The sequence below is a fragment of the Panthera leo genome, chromosome A3 (assembly GCF_018350215.1).
Source record: "Panthera leo isolate Ple1 chromosome A3, P.leo_Ple1_pat1.1, whole genome shotgun sequence".
NCBI classification, from domain to species: domain Eukaryota; kingdom Metazoa; phylum Chordata; class Mammalia; order Carnivora; family Felidae; genus Panthera; species Panthera leo.
Genome location: NC_056681.1, coordinates 110,229,408 through 110,250,301, shown reverse-complemented (window position 1 = coordinate 110,250,301; position 20,894 = coordinate 110,229,408). Strand labels below are relative to the sequence as shown.

General features: G+C 41.7%; 1 protein-coding gene across 3 annotated transcripts in view; it reads right to left on the bottom strand.

Annotated features, from left to right (window-relative positions):
- FEZ2 (fasciculation and elongation protein zeta 2) overlaps positions 1–19,818 on the bottom strand; it is a 43,151-nt gene extending 23,333 nt beyond the window's left edge. For 2 of the 3 annotated variants that reach the window (XM_042933265.1, XM_042933267.1), the window contains exons 1-5: positions 19,546–19,818; positions 14,904–15,012; positions 9,006–9,122; positions 6,975–7,116; positions 5,653–5,921 (exon numbers count right to left, since the gene is read on the bottom strand). In XM_042933265.1, the coding sequence (XP_042789199.1) occupies positions 5,653–5,921; positions 6,975–7,116; positions 9,006–9,122; positions 14,904–15,012; positions 19,546–19,799 (891 nt within the window). In that variant the 5' untranslated portion in view covers positions 19,800–19,818. Of the gene's footprint in view, positions 1–4,544; positions 4,696–5,652; positions 5,922–6,974; positions 7,117–9,005; positions 9,123–14,903; positions 15,013–19,545 lie in introns of all 3 variants that reach the window. The other variant, XM_042933266.1, reaches the window with a different exon arrangement.
- Positions 19,819–20,894: the final 1,076 nt, after the last annotated feature.

Sequence of the window (20,894 nt, the reverse complement as noted above, 5' to 3'; positions counted from 1 at the left end):
GGAGTTGGCCAACTTTTCCTATAAATGGCCAGAGAGTTAATACTTTAAGTTTACAGTCCACACAGTCTCTGTCACAACTATCCTGTTCTGTCCTTGTAACACCAAAGCAGCCATAGACCATATGGAAATGAATGGACATGGCTGCATTCCAATAAAACTTTATTTATAAAACAGGTAGAGGGCCAATCTGGCCTTCCGGCAGTAGTTTGCCTTGTCAATCCTCAGTCTATATCATCTTAGCAAATGTGAAATTTAAAAATTCCAAATTAGAGGGGCGCCTGGGTGGCTCAGTCGGTTAAGCATCCGACTTCGGCTCAGGTCACGATCTCACGGTCCGTGAGTTCGAGCCCCGCGTCGGGCTCTGGGCTGATGGCTCAGAGCCTGGAGCCTGCTTCCGATTCTGTGTCTCCCTCTCTCTCTGACCCTCCCCCGTTCATGCTCTGTCTCAAAAATAAATAAACGTAAAATAAAAAAATAAAATAAAAATTCCAAATTAGAAAGAAGGAAAAAGGGAAGAAAAAAAGCTAGTTGTACCTTATTATAAACAAAAGCCCCAAATTCAAGTAGGTGTATCAGAACAGATCCTTCTAAGCTAAGAGCTAGCACAATTTGGAATAACTTCAGAACAATCTAATAGGAGCTATCTAAATGAAAATAAATTTCTCTTACCTTAAAGTCAGCTTTGGTGAAGATTAAATGAAAACTATTACTGGTGCATTTTTGCATGCAAAAGAGAAACAAAATAGATTTGACTATTCATCATAATCTGAGCTAAATGAGTCATAAATACAGAGCAATGCATCTGTGAAAGAAAGATATAAGAAAGAGTATCTATCATCCAAGCCCTAGCTGTCCCCCATCTTGAAGCAGTTATCTCCTCGACCCCCAAAAGCAATAGACCAGGGCAACATGATTCTTTTCACAACAGACTTACTGATTCCTAATACGCCACGAGTTTTCAAAATAAACTTCTTCGGGTTATACTGAAGCAATTATACATTTTTGCTGGTGCTAAGTCCAACACATTGAGAACTCGCTCTCGAAAGTTCAATGTGATTATGGCAAACAGAAAACTATTCATTCCTATCTTCGCAACCCTAGACTTAGAATACATAACCTTACACGTGACTTTTAATTTAAAAACATTACTGGATTCTAAAGGAGGAAATATGGCCATTTCATCCATATGCTGAGGTATGATGTCAAGCGAGTACTCATTAATATCTTTACAACTTCAGGTAACTCTAGGTGACAACCACTGCTAAATTAAAACATACCTAGTGGGACGCCTGGGTGGCTCAGCCAGTTGAGTATCTGGCTCTTGATTTCAGCTCGGTCATGATCTCACAGTTCATGAGTTCAAGCCCCACATCGGGCTCTGCACTGACAGTGTGGAGCCTGCTTGGGGTTCGCTCACTCTCCCTCTCTCTCGGTCTCTCTCTCCCACCCACTCTCTCTCTCAAAATAAATAAATACTTTTTAAAAATAAAATTTTAAAAATAAAACGTAACTGGTATACTTGGACTTGTTCTTGTACTCATGGGAACTGCCACTGAAATTCAATAATCTGTGACTCTATTCAATACAAACAGAAGATTGGCAAAAAAATTTAAAAGACCACCTGATAGAACAATAATTCAAATATGACAACTCCAAATCCTCTGGGATTGTATCTCCTTTATAGTGAAGTTTCAATTCAACAAACAGGCATTACGTGATGTGCAAAGTAGCAAAAATTAGGTGAGATGCTGAACAATGAAACAATGTGAATGAGCCTTTGGGAAGGCTGATGATGATAAATTATGATACTATGAGATTAAAAGTATGTGTACCTCATAAATATGAAAAACATCTCTTATATGACTTAATAGGCAACTCACAAGAGAATACAGAAGTCAACGGATCAAACCATTATTTGCCTTTCAGATCAACAAAAGATCGAAAGGCTAATAATATCCGTTGTTGGCTGGAAGTGTGGGGAAATGGTCGCTCACTCACACTATTACTAGGTTCATTTCTGTAGAACAATTTGAAAAGTTGGTCGTGGAAAACGCTCCAAAACTGTATATCCTTTGACTCAGAAATTCCACGGATATCAGTGAATGAGTAGACTGTTCCACTAACCAAAAGAAAAATATATAAGAACTACATTCAACCTTAGGAAAATGGTAACTTTAGTTTGATAAATGCCAGAGACAACTAGCTAGTAGGCAGTTGGACATATAATAACTAGCATTTACTCAGGATATATGCTAGTCTTAACACACATTATTTCATTGAGTCCTCCCAAAACTCAAAGGGAGATGTACTCAGTGACAGGAGGATTCAAACACAGCTCTTCCCCCAAAGTTCTTAATCAATAGGCTACTCAGCCTCCACGGGTTTGACGCCTGACAGAAAATTCCAAGGTAGAAATACAGATTTGCGAGTTTATCTTTCTTTCACACGTTTATTCAGCAGAAAAATGAGTACTTAATGTTACACTTGAGGATATAAAAGAAGATAAAGTTACATTTCCTATCCTTAGGGAACCTGACAGAGACAGATGTGAAAACAAAAAAAACCTGCAGTCCTGTGTGACCGTGACAGAAGAAATAGTCACGAGGAATAATACTAAGCCCAAAAGGAGAGACTAGTCAATTCTGCATTGGAGGAAGAGTCACCGAGGAAGGCTCTAAGAAAGGAAGACAATGCTTGAAGGTCGACTTAAAAAAAAAAAAAAAAAAAGTCCTCCAAGTGGACTGGGGGAAACAGGAAAAGCGGGGCTCTCCAGAAAAGGAAAGAGCACGTATAAAAGCACCAAGGCCCAAAGAGCACAGTCAGTTCAAAGAAATGCACACAGGTTATCATAGTGATTAACAGATAGTACCCGTCAACCATTCCAATCTCCACTCCCACCGCTCTCTTTCTCCTGATGCTGAACAACAGGACATAGGAGATACAGTTTTCTGCTCGCTTAAGTCTCATTTCCTAAAGAGAAGAACCATCCTCTAACCTCCTCTCCAAACAGAGACCTGGAAAAGGACAGGACAACCGACCTTGCCCATCAGGAGGAGCAGTGACATAGTGACCACCCTACAGAAAACAGCTCTCCGGCAGCTTTGCTACCGACTGCCTTACCCAGCCTTTTATTGTCTTGGTGGCATTTATTACTACCAGAAATTACACTGTCTAGTCTTTCTTTCTTACACTCCTAGTCATTCATTTGCTGAATGAATGGATATTTCTTTGTCTTATCCAACATGCAGATTTTAAAAATTAAAACAAAGCAAGATAAGATTTCACTTGTATAAGATACTCAATACTTTATATTTAATAGTATTTCTATGCCCCTCCCCAATTGTCTCCCCAAAACTGTCTAGTGCTCAATCTAAATAGCATCCCTCAGCCCCCAATTTTTTTTTTTCCCTACAGAAAATGTATGAAACAAAATGTCTCCAAAATTAACACCTAAATAGTTTAACTCTGCTCTATTCCCACCCAGATATTTCATTGCAGTATCTTTGGACCAAAGTGAACAGCTAGCAAACATGGATAGAGGGTTATACCAACTACAAACTGATGTTTTGTTTCAGTGAAACATGTTTAAGGAAAAATGGAAGGAAGGCTACTCCATGCTTAAGGAAAGAAAACCACGTCCTGCTAATAAAACAAAAATATCTAAGGCAAAAAGAAAAAAGTGACCAATGTTGTTAGAAAGCAGGTAATACATGGTATCTGTAAGAAAGTCACCAATTTTTAGAAATTTGTGTCACTGATAACTAACTCTTAGAGATCAGGCTCTGCCCAAACCACGTGTTCTATAAAGTGTCTAACAAGGTACTATCCTTTGCAATCTGTTTATCCAATTGGCCACTTCACTTTAAGGTTCTTTTGAGCCACCCACCACTATTTTCAGAATCATAGGTTTCAGGCTCCTTGAGTCACAGATGGGATGGTCTTTCTCCAGCTTAGAGGGAACCAGTACCACGAGCTCAGCAAGGCCATCAGTAACCTGATTAAAGGTTTTGTTACAAATAGTAGATCAGGACTCGAGAAGCAACTTCGCAGGTCCACATACTGTGAAAAAACGGACTTTTACTATGAATCTATTTCATGACTCATAAAGGTTCGAGTAAGAGCTAAATCTTGCCTTGCCAAATCCATTTCTCAATATAAATGCCATGTACAATTACACAGTGAATCCACTCTAACCCTTTTTATATAGGAGTTACAAAAAGAAGCCTTTAAACCCCTCTAGGGACAAATTTATTTTCCTCAGCCAAGTGTTAACACCAATAAATGGAGGGTTTACATGTAATTCCTAAAAGCAGACAGACAGAAATTACCAACCATGCTATGACTTTTTAACTAAGCATTTCATTTAATCACACTTGTATAATAGGGCAAGTTAAAGGTGCAATTTTTTTAAAAATATGACATCCAAATTTTGCTCCAGAAATTTAAAGCACACTTTCCAGAATTGTATATTCAAACAAATGTTTTGAAGCTATGTCCTTTCTATACACAAGTGGACATCACACTAAGACCATGTATTTACTCACAGGCCCAAGCAGACAATGAATGGGCTAAACGGCGAGATCTCTTTGTTTGTATCAACTGCTCATTGGTGACCCAGCAACCCAGAACTGCATTCTCTTTCCTGGATTCCATGAGAGGCTGGTTAGTGAGAACTACTTCTCTGATATAAGTATTCTTTAGAAAAAAACAAATCAAGACTTAAAGGCAGAACTTACATTATTACAAACCATAATAGCTAGTTTGTGATAATTCGTGTTACCAGGTTATCAGTGTCAAGAATGAAAAAGGGACATTCCTCTTAGAAAAATGGATCCCTCTGGACAACCATTATAGTCCAAAAAAACAAAACTGACATTTCTTCACACACAAATAATACGAAGGTGGCAACATATAAGGTTTCAAATGATCAAAAAAAAAATGAAATGGCCCTAAGACCAATAAAGAAACACATCTCATAAAATTAATGTTTATGATGGATTTTAATCACGTGAAATTAAGAGGACCACTTAAGAAAACTGAAAAAGCAGAAAACAAGAAATTTTACATGAAGAGTCAAAGATGCACATATTCTCAACTTTTTCGTCCCCAGTCAGAAATATTCTAATCTGCCAAACACTCAGGCAAATGGCTGATGTCACATAACTGCCTCCAATGCCTTCATGTCCCAACTTCACTGATAAATCAGGAGGAATCTGACTGCGAATCAGTCTGTGCTTTCAGGCTCAGCACAGTTCAGCAACCCTTACAGGCACCCCCTTTTAATTGTTTATTATACGACTCCTGCAAGATGAGCAAAAATAAGAAAATAATACCATTCATACGCCCACCAGCCAAACATAAATAATCACCGTTAATGCTTTGATACTTTTAAGACACCCTCCTTCTTTCTTCCTCCTCCTCCTTCCACTTACTTCTCCCCTGACCATACCCAGAAAACCACTGTGTCCTCACCCAGAGAACCCCTTTCTGAAACTGCTGAGCACAGTGGCATTCTCCACCAGAACCTGTGGGCGCCGCGGTGAGAAGCACTCGCATGCGTAGGCGCCGCCTGCCTGCCTGGGGCCTGGAGCGCTGGGACCACCACGGAAGCAGCTTCCAAGTGCTCAAGGACTCCTGCAAAACACCACTTACTGTGCCGGGCATATGACTTCTCTCGTTCTTCCCATTCTGAGAGCTGCCGTTCTTGAGTTTCTTTTTCTTTTTGGCTGTTTCTTTGTGCTCTTTCTGTTTGTTCTGCACTTCAATGAGAACAGAAATGAAGCTGTTTTTCACTTCCTTTTCGAACTCCAGTTCATCTCGCAGGGCCAGCTGCTGCACCAGCTCCTCGGAGTATTCCTTGATGGCAGTCTCAATTTCTTCCAGTAGCTCATTTAATTCAGATACCGAGAGCCTTTTTACTCCTGCGGCCAGAAGCAAAGCACAGCAGATACTAAGACAAAAATATTTCGGGAGACGAGCACAACAGGCGGTTTCATGCCAAAAGAGCAGACACCATACTCTAAGCAATGAAACTGTTCACAATCTTCTCATAATCCTCAAACTTCTGGTGGGCAGGACTGAGCAGAGGTAGGTAGCAAAGTTACTTCTCAAGAGGCTGAGAAGTGTAACAACATTCTTGACTTGTCTAACTCAATCATCCCACCAACAGCACTCCAGTCAAGACTAAAAAAAGCTTGAACAAGAAACAGAACAAACACAAAAGCTGAGGGAGAGTACCCAAACTACCTGCTGACAAGAAACTGCAAGCAACTTAGGGTTCTAGCACACTTCGAAAGACAGAAGTCGATTTGAAACAATTAAACTAAATACATATTTAATCACATATGGCCCAATGTGTGAATTTTTTTGAAGATTGGGAAGAAAGAAGGAAGGCCTACTCCCTAAAACCCACTTCAGATTTTTCTCAGCACTTCTCCTCATGTGAGGCTATGATGTCACTAAAGTCCCAATACCCAGGACCTCAGAATGTGACTGTATTTGGAGATGGGGTCTTTACAAAGATAATTAAGTTAAAATGAGGTTGTTAGGGTGGGCTCTAATCCAGTGTGAGTGGTGTCCTTATAAAATGACAAGATTAGGACAGAGATACATGCAAACAGAAGACCACGGGAGGACAGAGAGAAGACATCTACAAGCCAAGGAGAGAGACCCCAGAAGAAACCAAACCTGCCAACACCTTCATCTTGAACCTCTAGCCTCCAGACCTCTGAGAGGATAAATTCCCGTTGTTTAAGCCCCTGGCATGTGGTACTTCATCACACAGCCCAAGCCGACTAGTACAGGATTCAAAGGTGAATGTGACAAAGTCCCTAAGCAATGATAAAGATATGCCCGAGTATTACTAGAGGGCTGAAGAAGGGTGCATAACTTAGCCTTTGGAGTGAAAGCTTTCTGGAGATGGTTTGAGATGCACAGGAAGTCTAAAGAGCATGGATTGAAGGAGGGTGTCTTACTCTCTTCATAACTGCTAGTACTGGACCTCTTAAGAGTCTGGATTTCCTGGGACAGCATCGACAGCCGATCTGACTGCGTGGGTGTCTCGTCATCTTCTGGGTCTGGAGATTCCTGCATCATTTCTTCAATTTCTTCAATCACCTTCCAAAATACACACACCACTGTTAATCAGATATACTTGGGAAAAACAATCTCTCTGCAACATGGCGCTCATGAGGCAACCGGAAAAGAAGGGCACTGAAATATCCACTAACCAACACTGTGCAGGAGTTGGTGTTCTGAATAATCACAATTTTGACTGTTAAGAGTGAACATGGTTTATCAAGGAAATAAAATTTACAATATGCTGAACACAAAATTAAACAGAGTAATATTTAATATGCCCATCATGATTCAGTAGATCTATCAGATCTTGAAGGTCTGAGAAATGGTGCAAAACACAGGTACAATTTACCTTACAAATGCTAGAACCAGATCATCGTTACAGTCAAAAGAAAGCAAATGACAGAAAACTCACCATATGACACATGCAAGTAATCAATCGAAAGCCATTTAATCAAACTGACATAAAATTTTTGAAATACAACAGTATAAAAAATAAAGCAAGAAATTACCTTTATAGCAGTAAAATTTTCCTTTAATGGCAGAAAAGGAATTTCATATATTAATTCCATGAAAGATTAAGAGATATTCAAAAATTACGTGACATGTAGAAGCTTAAAGGGAAAAAAAGAAGCTGCACAAAAACACGAAAATTTCAGAACCATCTTTCAAACAATGATCTACTGTCATGTGCAACGCTGCTCCAATCTTCCAACAGTACCTTGTCCTGCTCCACTTTTTAAAAGTTGAGGATACAGAAGTCAGTGAGAATGTAAAACCACAAAAATTACTCAACAGTTAGAAAAAATAGGTCTAAGAGTTAAAAAAAAAAAAAAGGAAAAAAGAAACTATTAAGAAAACATTCAGGATGAATCAGTAAGCTTAAGGGCAAAGAAAAGTAAATCTGAAGGAGGTGGGGATTATGGTAATTAGTAAGAAGATTTTCTCAAATAGGCATTATAAAACAGTACAATGAAATGCCAGAGGAGGCTGCAGAATCTGTTTCTCCAAGTCTCAGAAGCAGGAACAGCTTAGGGCATTCAGGCAGATAGATTACTGAGGAGACCGTGAACTCACAGGGTCACGTATTTCCCTGAGATATCATGATCAACCTCCCACAGCCCTCTAACCTATTATCTGGCATTTTAAGCACCACACTCTTCCCAGGCCTACAATAATCTAACCACAAATATGACTAAGGAGCATCAAAATGGCACATTTTAATGGACTCCTCCCATCCTTGCCATAACATATCTCTTTCCCGACCTCGTCTTTCCAGCCTAAAAATGTAATGTGGTAGCATTCACAGTCAGAGCAGCCACGAGCATGTTATTTCAGGAAGGAGTTCTTACACCACATTTTGACAACACAACAGCAGTGGGAAGAGTATTCAGACAATGAGAAAGCTGATTCAAGCGGTTTACATGAACACAGCGTTGACATTATGAGAGCATGCCACAGGAATAAAGCTCACTTCTTTCCGGGTTCACAGTACACACTTCTAATAAGTACTAACGATTTTTACACAGGCTTTTAGAGGAACTGGGTAATTTCTACACAGATACATCAGAGTTGGCCATGTCTTGCCAACCCTAAAAAAAGTACCAAACTCACAATATTTTTTTTATCATTTCAGGTTAAGCAATAACCCTCCCTTAATAATAACTCGCTGCACTGATTTATACAAGGTCTATACTGGAAAACTGCCTATCTTGAAGAATCTTCCCAACTAGCATAATCCCATCTGCTTCGGATTACATATACTTTCTTCTTTTCTCAGTGGAGGAGTTAACTGATAAGCCTACATAAACAGAAAATGCAGGAAAAATCAGTAGATTCCAACAACCCATCACTTATTGCCACAGTTAGAAATCGTCCTTCAGCTCGAGGTTCTCTTTTCCTTTCCTCGATGAGTTTCTCCACAATACCTGGTCTGCAGTGAAGAGGGGCTCTTCATTAACGCAGGAGACGATGATTGAATGCATATCCAGCTGTTCTCTCAGCTCCTCATCGTCTGATGTATCAAAGAGCAAACTGTCACTTATCTAAAAGCAAAATAACCCACTGTTAAAAGCAGGACATTCTGATCACAACAAAGTCACAGTGTCTGGGTAAAGAGTCTTCCCTCGAAAGGGAGAAATGACTCCAATCACTGAGCGCTAGGCAGTGTACAAAGTGCTTTACGTATTCACCTCAAACACAAATGAGGGGAATGGAAAGGAAACATGAAATTGCCTGCATGAATGCTGCCTGCACCCCTACTGCCCAATACAGACACACACGTAGCTGCTTTTTCCATGGAGAAGAATGTTTTACACAGTATTTGTTAGGAAGTTGCAGGGAATGATAGAGACACCCAAAGGAGGCAACAGGCGGGTTTAGCAGCGAATGTTATTTAGTTAACAATCTAATAGTAAGAGTAGTAGATGTTAAAATTACACAGATGACATAAAGTTAACTACTTGCAAACTAACTTCTAATATTCGGGGTAAAAGATCAAGAATCACTCCCTGGCACTGTCCACGGGGGTCATACTTTGCCTTACAGTGGAACATCTCTCCTTCCAAAAATAAAATCTCTCTAGGTTCCAAGAAGATCTTTCAACCTAACTGTGCTGGAAGTTTCTGTTTGCTTCACTGCCATTTTCCACTCTGCTCTGGGCCTCAGGAGGCTAAAGTTTATGGCCTAAATCAAAGCACGCCCTTGACTTCAGGGCAGTCCCTCCTGCCTCCCTAGTTCCTCATACAGAAGCATCCGAAGTGTAAGGGTGAATCCAACCCACCCAGTAGGAAACCCGCAGTGAGAAGTGCAAGGAACCGCTGGTGGGCTGCCTTTCAGAACATCAGACAGGGAGAGGAGCAACACCAGTGCTCCAGGGTCTTTCCCCCCACACACTGCAATTCCATGCTGCACCACGGTGATGACATGGCTCCCCATTCTATTCTTCCCGGACCATCGGCCTAGGAAAGGCCTGCACGTGGCCTTCAGCGTACCATTGTGAAATTTCAGACCGTGTATGAAAAAAAGAATCTAAAAGCTTCCAGAGAGAGGAAAAAAAAAAAACACATTAAAAGGATCAAGAATCAAAAATGTCATTTGAACTCTCAACAGCAACCAAAGAAGCCAGAAAATGATCACTGTTATTTCCATGTTTCAATACATTCCACCCTAGAATCCTATCTCCAGCTAAACAAACAATTAGATGGGAGCTTGGAATAAAGACATTTTCAAGTATTCAAGTTCTCAAAGTATTTGACCTCATACACCCTTTCTCAGACAGCTACTGCAAAATATGCTGCATTAAAACCAGGAGGAAAGCCAGAAAGGAAGCAGACGTGGGATCTAACACAAGAAAGAGGTGAGGGCATTCTCGTAATGAAAGTGAAGTAAAGATCCCAGAATGTTGTCTGTGACGCTCAACAAGAGAGTGACCAGGTCAGATGAGAATGGTTATTGCACAGGACGTTAAGAAAAGCACAAGAGGAAGAGAGACAGACACTAACAGATTATCTGGTGTATGTCACTTACTAAAGTGAGTTTCAGGGCTCTGTTGAAGCTGAATCTGTGAGCTAATGGTAACTTAAATAAAACACAAGGCAATTATTACCCTAAGAAAAAAAATTACAAGAGGAAATTTCTCATGATATATGGAAATGGGTCAACTGTGAACATTTAAACAGTCAATGTAAATGATTAAAATTAACTTAACCAAATATCTTAATATAACTATATTGGAAAGACAAGGGAAGGGAAAGTTTTGGTGATGGGGGTTGGAGAGAGGACTGAGAAAGACCTAAACCCTCATCCTCTGGATGTAAAGTAAATGGATAAAGTCTAAAGTTGGAAAGAAAAAAAAAAGCAACTAAAATGGGAGAATGTTTGACTTCAAAATTATAGAAGTGGAGGGGACATGTGCCTCGGTAGTCGTAAGGATATACGGATGATGGAGAGGAGACCTAACAGTTATCTCCACAGGTCCTTAAATTTTAACACTTCCCAAAATCAATCTTCATTATAATCTGAGGACCACAGATTTATTTTTCCCCTCACAAAGTTTTAATTTTGAAGTGACCCCTAAGGAAGATAGGATCATCTTCTTCCTGTTTCTACTCTTGAAGATGAAAAGGTGCATACAACAACATTCCCTGTCCCTGAAAAAATGCTCATGGCAGGAGGAGGAAGATGGCACAGGAGAGGTTCCTAAAGCAATGTGATTCCGAAGCCTTCTATCATCTAAGCATGTTCAAAACCGGCACTGGATTTAGAATCGTTTTCATAGCTATTGCCAAGATACACAAGTGATACCAGTAACCCATTAGAATAGATTTCCATAACAACAGAAATAATGATCCCAGATCATCTTTCCCAGGACTGAGCCAAGTCCATTCCCCACAGAGATGGCATATGTTAAGGGCTGGAACCCCTTTCGGGCTTTGAAAGCTAACCTTGGCTGTCATGGGTGTCATTATTCACTCTCCCATTCGGCATCACTGTGTCTTCTCTCTGCCAAGCGTTCCCATCACTCCTTCCTGTGCCAGGTTAGACACACAGCCGGTGGTTCTACTGCCCTGTATGAAACTGAAGCTGCTTCGGATGGAAAAAATGTGCCCATGTAAGAATTTGGAACGTACTAGTTGCCTTACTCCAGAAAAGACTCATCCAATTCAGAAGTGTGCCGTCTTAAACATCTTAAACCTCAATGAAAGAAAAATCAAAAGCTGAAATCTTGCAAATGGTGGTTTTCCTAAAGGTTTTCCTCAGCCTAATGCAAAAGAAATGTCTTCTCCCTTCATCAAGGAAAAAAAAAATTCCTATAGATCTTGTTTTACAATTGGAATAAACTAAAGAATGCTTCCAAAAGGCAAATTTAACACGATTCAGTTACGGGAAGGATCGAGCACAGGTGGCAATGCTAAACAAGATAACTCAGGTTAAAAAAGATGTAATGATATGCTATCTAATGGAATGAGATGGTTGCTTCTTATACAGTTCCGCGTTGCCCACTTGTTCTTAAGGAACTTAATGTGTGCCACTCCTTCCTGAGAAACAGAGTTCTAATTTCTAATTTCAGTTCTATTCATCAGACAGATAGATGACAGATGGATGATCGCTTGTCCACTTTAATCTGATGAGGTTTCCAGATAAGGTTTTTATAATTAAGATTAGTTATTAGTACTAAACTCCAAGTGGTTACTAATCAACTACCCTCAGCCATACCATTATTCTGGAATTAAAAACAACAACCAAAAGGCAGAAAAAGGGAGTGACTTCCTAAAGTGCAATCTAAGAACTATACAAGACATACATTTTATTCAATGAAACTAAATTAGAGTGTCCCATTCATCCTGCAATGTACTTCCATTTGAAACTATGAAAGGCTCTCTTCTATGCTATATTTTATTATGTCAAACAAAAAATTACTCATTAATTGGCTATCATGGATTTAGCACTATGTTAAATAATATAAAAATAGCTACTTTTTAAAAAAGAACTTTCCATCGTGGCCTCTGACCTTATGGTCTCATTGACGAGATCATACATTCATTCACTCAACATAACTTGTCCTAGTACTCACTATGTGCCAGGCACAGTGATAGTACTAAAAACACAATTACAAAGACACCTGCCAGCAAGTCACAATCTAATGACAGACCCTGAAACATATGATTAATAAGAGAACAAAGTAATGGTTAGAAACATGAACAATGTGCTGTCAGGATTAGTACCCAGGAGACAACGGGGCTAACCTCTGTGGGACAGATAAGTCCTTGAAGATTTTCACAACCCCACCAGTGTAACCGATTCCCACAGAGAGAGGTGCATTTTCCTCCCGCACAGGGATTTAGGCCATGGCTAAATGACCATCTGTCAGAGACGCTGTAGATGGGGATTCCCCCCAAGTGAGAGGGTGGATTAAGTGTCCTTTAAAGTCGCTTCCAACTCTAAAATTGTATAATTCCATGAGATCAGCAAAGGCTAAACAGTAATAGGAAGCTTCAGAGAGGAAGGGAAACTTGAACTAAGCCCAAAATGATAGCTAGGGTCTAAATAAACAGAAGATAGAGCATAAGGTATGCTGTTTTATTCCTTTTCACTAAACATATGCCAGGTTGGTCAACAAAATAGCTTTGTGGGATTAATAACTGGAACATACAGTAAGATTTCTGTATCTACTAGAATACTAGGAAATAGAAGCAAAATTCTGTATTTTACTAGAAAATAATAGCAGCAGGCTTTCCTGAATCATATATTTAAGAAAACTGTTCTCATAAAACATTAGCAATACTATTTAAAATACTGACAGCCCCCCCACTGCATTATACTCTCAATTACACAACTATACTTAATGAAATACAGAGCGAGCCAAAAAATCTGGCATGAGTTTACACTGTTACATGATAAGGAACTTCAAACAGTCAGGCCCCGAAACTTACATAATTTGGCTACATTTCTCATCACCTTTAGATAAACCAACAATGTGATTTTCCACTTAAAACAATTATCTTCCTGGGGCGCCTGGGTGGCTCAGTCAGTTGAATATCTGATTCTTGATTTCAACTTAGGTCATGATCTCACAGTTCCTGAAACAGAGCCCTGCAACAGGCTCCACGCTGAGCATGGAGCCTGCTTGAGATTCTCTGTCTCCCTCTGCCACTCTCTCCTGCTTGCACTCTCTCTCTCTCTCTCTCAAAATAAATGAACTTAAAAAGAAAAGAAAAAAGAAAAGAAAAGAGAAGAGGAAAGGAAAGGAAAGGAAAGGAAAGGAAAGGAAAGGAAAGGAAAGGAAATGAAAAGAGAAAATAAAATCTCTGTATTAAAAAAAAAATTAGGGGCACATGGGTGGCTCAGTCAGTTAAGCTTCCAACTTCGGCTCAGGTCATGATCTTGTGGTTGGTGAATTCGAGCCCCGCGTCGGGCTCAGTGCTGACAGCTCAGAGCCTGAAGCCTGCTTCGGATTCTGTGTCTCCCTCTCTCTGCCCCTCCCCACTTGCGTGTTCTCTCTCTCTCTCTCTCTCTCTCAAAAATAAATAAATAAACATTAAATTATCTTCCCTTTTCTACACTCCCACCCCAGATGTCCTATCAATTGTGATCACACTTAAGACATCTTCACGTTACAATAGCAAGGAATCCTAAGCAGCCTCAGTTAGCCAAGAACAGTAATGTCTTTTTTTTTTTTAATGTATATTTATTTTTTGAGACAAAGTGTGAGCAGGGTGCAGCAGAGAGAGAGAGACACACACACACACAGAATCTGAAGCAGGCTCCAGGCTCTGAGCCGTCAGCACAGAGCCTGACATGGGGCTCAAACCCAGGAACCGCGAGATCATGACCACAGCCGAAGTCAGACACTTAACTGACTGAGCCACCCAGGCGTCCTGAACTATAATGTCTTTTAGGTTCCCCAATACTCACAGAAACAGAGTCTTCCGAAAACATGTCATGTCCAACAAGTCCTTAAATTCATCAGAAAGTTAACTCTATGTTGATATTCCAGTACCCTCAATGTATAACTGAGTTTTCTCAGCACACTAAAGTTATGCTAGTTAAGCTCAGGAGAAAAATGCTCATCATTGGTGTTCATACACAGGTGATGAAGATTTGGCTAAACATACAAAAGTGAGTGTGTGCAGGGGAAGAACTGGAGGAAAGTGCTAGCAAGCTGACAGTAGTGGAGCCAAGATGGCAACAGTGGGCCACTCCAATTGCTAGAAACTTGGAAATAAGAGGCAACCCAATGAACATGCGTGAAACAGAAAGGCTACTTTTTAGTTCCATCCTCAGGATCAGTTAGTCAGAAACTATCAGCTCAATTCTTAACTTACCCCTTTTTCTGAGAGGTTCAGTGTAAGCAAATGCAAGGTCCTAGTATGGGATGACTTCCAGTCTACAGGCATGACGTTTCCGTAATTATCGGTCAGGGCATTCCAAATCCTTAAAAAGAAGAAAACCACAATCAATGAAGGTTAACATCCTACATGTCTTTTATTGAATAAACATGCAATACTATAGTTAAAGATGCAACAAAAAATAACAAACAAAACAACAGAAGGCCTGTTTTCCAGAAAAACAGCAAAAAGAAGGGCCTCCTAAATAACACTAAATGAAAATCAGCTAATCAGGCTGACAAGATCAAGTGATTAAAAACTCTTTCAAAGTTGACAGCTAACATTCCCACTGTTCTAGGTGCCAGGCACAGTCCTAAGCAATTTACATATATGAACTCATCTAATCCTCACAAACTATATATGAAGAATCATAATTATCCCCATTTTGCAGATGAGGAAACTAAAACACAGGCAGCTTATGTAATGTTTACAGAGCCACACAGGTAGTACATACACTATGTTTTACATTTATTTTTCTTCAATAACTTCCTAATATACTGGTCATTTCATAGGGTGAGTCATCTTTCTCTAACCAAAATTTTTTATCCTTTTTAGAGAAAGGATTCAGTCTCAGTGTGAGGCTAGGGTTTAATATCTATTTTGTAATATAACAGGCTAAGGACTAAGATAAATGAAGGGGGAAAGAAACAGGAATTCACAATAAAATGCACAAAGGTTATATCCAATGCAATTACCCTTCCTTATTGTCAGACAGCATTTTGGGGAAGCAACAGAGTAAAATGAAAGGGTGCTTGACTAAAATTCAGAAAACATAGACTCCTGTTTCCATTCTTTCTCAAACAATGAGTCTTTGGCTATGCCCCTTAACCTCTCTAGGTATGAGCAACCCTTCTATAAAATGAGAAGCTTGGACAAGAATACCAGATATTCCTTCCAGTTCTATTACTCCAAGCATTATTTCACATGAGTCATGCTGAGGAAAGTCCCAAGCCACACCAGACAAGGACAGCAAACTCCAATTTCATGATCAAAATTCAGATTTCAGTACCAAAGTAATATCAGCATAATCAAACATGACATTGTATGAAAAATATGAATGACTTTAGAGATATAAATGAGATGAAATTTAATTGGGTAAGTTAAACATTACATATATAAGTGACTTAGTGGGTAGAGATACATAGATGTCATAAGGGAAAAAAAACTAAAATATATGGCAGATATCTAATCATGAATAAGCCATTAAACAATTGAGTGGGGTTTTTTTTCCAAATGTGTAAGCCACTAAAGAGACAAAAACAAGACCACTGGAGGCATAAAAATAAGAATGCAAGCTTAAAAATAAAGAAGGAACATACTTGATTTAATGAATTTGGGATTTGGTGCTAAACAGAAGAAGCAATGGGATGGTAACTGCCAAAAAAACATACAATCCCAAAATGATGTCTGGCTTTGGAATGCACATCAGCTTCAATGAAAACATGAACCCAAAAAGCTCTAGGAAACTGGCTCGTTTACCCTGCACATCTCCCAAATGCATAGTTCATTCCTATTCTCCTCTCTGTTCGAATCATAACCTTCTCCAATGCCAAAGTGCTCAAATCAGAGGCAACAGTTGCAGACTGTTAAACGTGCTGAGTTTTTGACCCACACCTTCCTAGGTAAAAGCACTTCAGATACCAAATAACTGACTATATACCTAACGCTGGTTAGGAACTCAAGTAGGATATTCTCGTAGGTAAAGACAGTCCAGAGTTTTGGGGACTGCTTGTTTGCTTCTTTTTAAATGAGACTGGAGTAAGAGGGCAAGTGGAGTGCAATACTTCACCCACTAGGAGAGACTGTGGGTGAATTTGATCTTCCAAGAAAGTGAAGGACAATTAACAGTACTCTCTCTCCGCCAAGGTCACAACAGTTGTAGTTGGAAGGACACAGGGCTGACTTAAGTGGAAGATTTCTAGAATTCTCCAGTCAAGACATGAATTGCCTTCATCCTTATCATAAAGTATTACAACCCGTCATAAACAACCAGCAGGACAAAGTCAAAGGAGGTCAAAATCCTGTGACACTGAATCCTACATGATACCCTTTCTAAAGTAAAATCTTAGCAGGTAAGTACAATCCATATGTAGCCAAAAATAAAGGTGGGGCTCAGAGAAGTTAAACGAAGTGCCCTAAGCCAAGGCAATATCTAAGTGAAAGAATTCTCAACTCTCTCTAGTTTGAGGAGCAGGGATGGACATTTTGGATTCCATAAATGGAGAAATTTATGCAACAGAAAGGGGTCAGCGAGTGATGACCAGCCCCAGCCCCTGAAAAGAGAGAAAGAGGTTTGTTATGCATTCCCAAATCAAGCATCATGCATTACTACCAACATATCATCTACTAAAAACCACCATCAAGAGTAACAAAATTATTTTTTTTTAAGTTTTACATCAACCTAAGATTTAAGCAAAGACTAAAATAAACTACTTTCATGTTGTGTTTTTTTTTATTTTTTTTAACGTTTATTTATTTTTGAGACAGAGAGAGACAGAGCATGAACGGGGGAGGGGCAGAGAGAGAGGGAGACACAGAATCGGAAGCAGGCTCCAGGCTCTGAGCCATCAGCCCAGAGTCCGACACGGGGCTCGAACTCACGGACCGTGAGATCGTGACCTGAGCCGAAGTCGGAGGCTTAACCGACTGAGCTACCCAGGCGCCCTAGTGTTTTGTTTTTTTTTTTAAGTTTGTTTGTTTTGAGAGAGAGAGAGATGGAGCATGAGCCAGGGAGGGGCAGAGAGAGAGGCAGGCAGAGAATCCTAAACAGGCTCCAGGCTGTCAGTGCAAAGCCCAATGCAGGGCTCAAACTCAGTTCATGAAATCATGACCTGAGCCGAAATCAAGAGTGGGACACTTAACTGACGGAGCCACGCAGGTGCCCCTAAAATAAACTACTTTCTAGACAGTACAGGTGAAGCAAAAATAGGAAGCCTTAACTATTTGTGTATAAACCACTCATCTGTTTTGAGAAGTCACTCTTGACAAATCCAAAACCCAAAATATCGTTTTTTAAATCCAGAATATGTTCTCAGTCCTTGTGATTCAGAATATATAAATCTACACATATATAAAACTATCTTCTTTGGGAACAGACTTTCAAAAATGTCATCTTTTGCTACTAGCTACATACATGCGTGTATAAAGTCGTCATAAACTCTTCCCTCCACACCGGGCAGGTCAATGAAATGATGTGGTCCCCAGCATAGCTGGGCCCGAACCACTGCCAAGGCAATGTTTAAAGGCCCCCATTCCTAAATCCTTCTCAAGCTTCCTACCTTATTCACAGAGGAATCAGGCTGGAAGGCCCTTTCAGTGCCTGTGGATCCTTCTCCATCTCTCAAGAATCCTTCCCTAACCTCTAATCTCTCCACTCCATCAGGGCTCTAAAAACCCACCCCACCCATGTCCACACTGTTCATTGCACTACTTGAACCCTCAGCCTCTCCAGGGCTCCTCCCCAGCCACCTATACCATATGCTCAGCTCCCTCACCCTCACCACCCCTTTTACTGTCTTTTGGGGTGAAACCCTGGTACCTAACGACAACCCTTAGCCAAATTTTAAGTGGCTAGTTAAGGCTAGGCTAGTAGTTAAATGAAGTGCCTCCCAGGAACTCTGCCTCCCCCTTAACCAGCTCTCACAAACCCCTATGAGTTTCCTATCATGGCACTTAGACGGTTCTATCCTAATGACCTGTTAATGTACGTGTTTACCCACCAGACTAAGAGATCCCTGCCGTTAGTAACCAGTGCGTTCCTTTCGTTTCTGCCTCTAGTGATGTGCACTCCACCTGGGCTCTCAGATGGAGCCAATAAATTCCTGTGGCATAAATGCTGCTTTAACGCTGGTACTTTTGCACGTGCCATATCGGCGAGCCGTATTGCTAGACCTTTCTTCATCTGCCAGGCAAACTCCCACTCACCCAATCAGGATCCAGTTTTCACATGTCTTTCCCCGTGAAGCCTTTCCTGCCTCTCCCACATATCCTATATAAAAAATCTCCTATACTTCGCACTTACGTCCAGGAGAATATATCACACCCATAGAAATATTTGTCTGCAAGTCCACCCCCCGGCCTAAATTGTGCCGTATGTGCAGGGGTATGTTCAGTCACCTTGGTATCCCCAGGGCGAAGCAGCCTCTGGCACTGAGAGCTTAAATTAATGCTAGTTGAATGAATGAGTGGCTACACACGTGCCCGAAGAGGTGCTGTCTCTAACTACGGGCTCCGGGCAAGCAGGTTCCTCTCTGAACCAAACAGACCCGGGTCGGTTTCTAGGGAGCAGGAGGGCAGTAGCGGAGAGAGAGTAGCGTGGAGGGCAGAGGAGCGGGGATTTAAATAGCTGAGCGCCCGGAGGCCGAAAGCCCCAGGGAGCCCAGTGGGGGAGCGGGGAGGGCGGGGACTCGCCAGTCTGTGGAGGCGGAAGGAGGGCGCGGGGAGGAGCCTGTGGCCGGAGTCCCGCCGAGGCTGCGGACCGAGGGCCGGAGGGCAGGACGAGGGCTGGACGAGAGCTGGACGAGGGCAGCTCGAGGGGCAGGGGGGGCTCCCGCCCGCTCCCGGCCGGGCCCGCACTCACTCGTCCCCCTGCAGGAGGCTGCGCTCGGTGATGGGCCGCACGGCCGCCCTCGGGGGCTCGGCGCCGGGACCCGAGGGGCGGAAACACAGGCTCAGCTTCTCCTCCAAGCTGCAGGCCAGCGCCGGGAAGCCGTCACCTCCCCCGCCCGGCCCTGCCCCGGCCTCGGGGCTCGCGTTACAGTTCTCTTGGTCCTGGAGGCTCCGGGCCGGCTCCTGGAACTCATAGAAATCCTGCCAGTCCCCGTCCGCCGCCATCGCCGCCCGGCGCAGTCGCGCGCCCCGCCCCACAGGCCTCGCCCCACAGGCCCCGCCCGAGGCCCCGCCCCACCCAGCAGGTCCCGCCCCCCCTCGGGCCCCGCCTCCTCCGTCCCGCCACCGGGGTACCTGTCAGAGCCAACTGGCCTCGGGGTCTTCCCTTTTCCTGAGGCTTCCCCGAGGTGATCGCTGCTGTCCCCGTAGAAAGGAAACCTTTAATTAACGTTGAGTCTTCCTACAGTTTCTATCACTCAGGAATGACTTCCCTCTTAACCTTCCCCTAGTGGGAAACTAGCCTAAATGTGGTGGCTAAAATAAAGGGCTTCTTTAAACTTGCGACCTAGTGTCAGATTATGACCCAGGAGAAACCGGCTCCTTTTGTTAACTTTCCAACCAGAAGAGCAGGCAGAGTCACTTGGAAATGCTTAAGCCCTACCAAAATTCATTCCACAAATATTTCATGTCTAACACACGCAAAGCACTTTATAGACCCTGGGGAACATACAAAGATGAATAATCAATATTATTAATATTAATAAAATTATTAATATTTGAATTAATATTTGCAAAGCACTTGGAACAGTGTTGGGGAAGGTAATTGAAAAGACATGACCGCCACTTGGCCCGTGAGTTGGACCCAGGCACTGGAAGTCTCACACCCTCCCCTGTCCTTGGAATGGGGGTTCCACTTGCCTTTCCTGCTCCCAGAAGCGCTCCAAGGACAGAGCCTTCAGATAGTACCTGGTGTTGAGAACACCTGCGGGGTATACCATGACTGAACCCAGTTAGGTCTCTTAAACTTTTGAAGATTTGGCAGGTGGGTGTGGGGATCTATTTGTCTTGCTGTCACCAAAGGCAAGCCTCCTATGTAAGTTCCTTTTGCTTATTAAAACTGTCACCTACCATCCTGGAGTGGCCTGCTGCTTTCTTTGGTCTTTCTCTGCCCTCCACCTAGGAGGCTGATTTCAGATTACACCTGGGAAGCTCCAAAGAGGGTTGCAAACCAAGGGTTGCGAACCTTATAGACATTATGCTAAGTGAAGTCACACACAAAAAGACAAATGCTGTATGATTCCTCTTGTATGAGGTACCCAA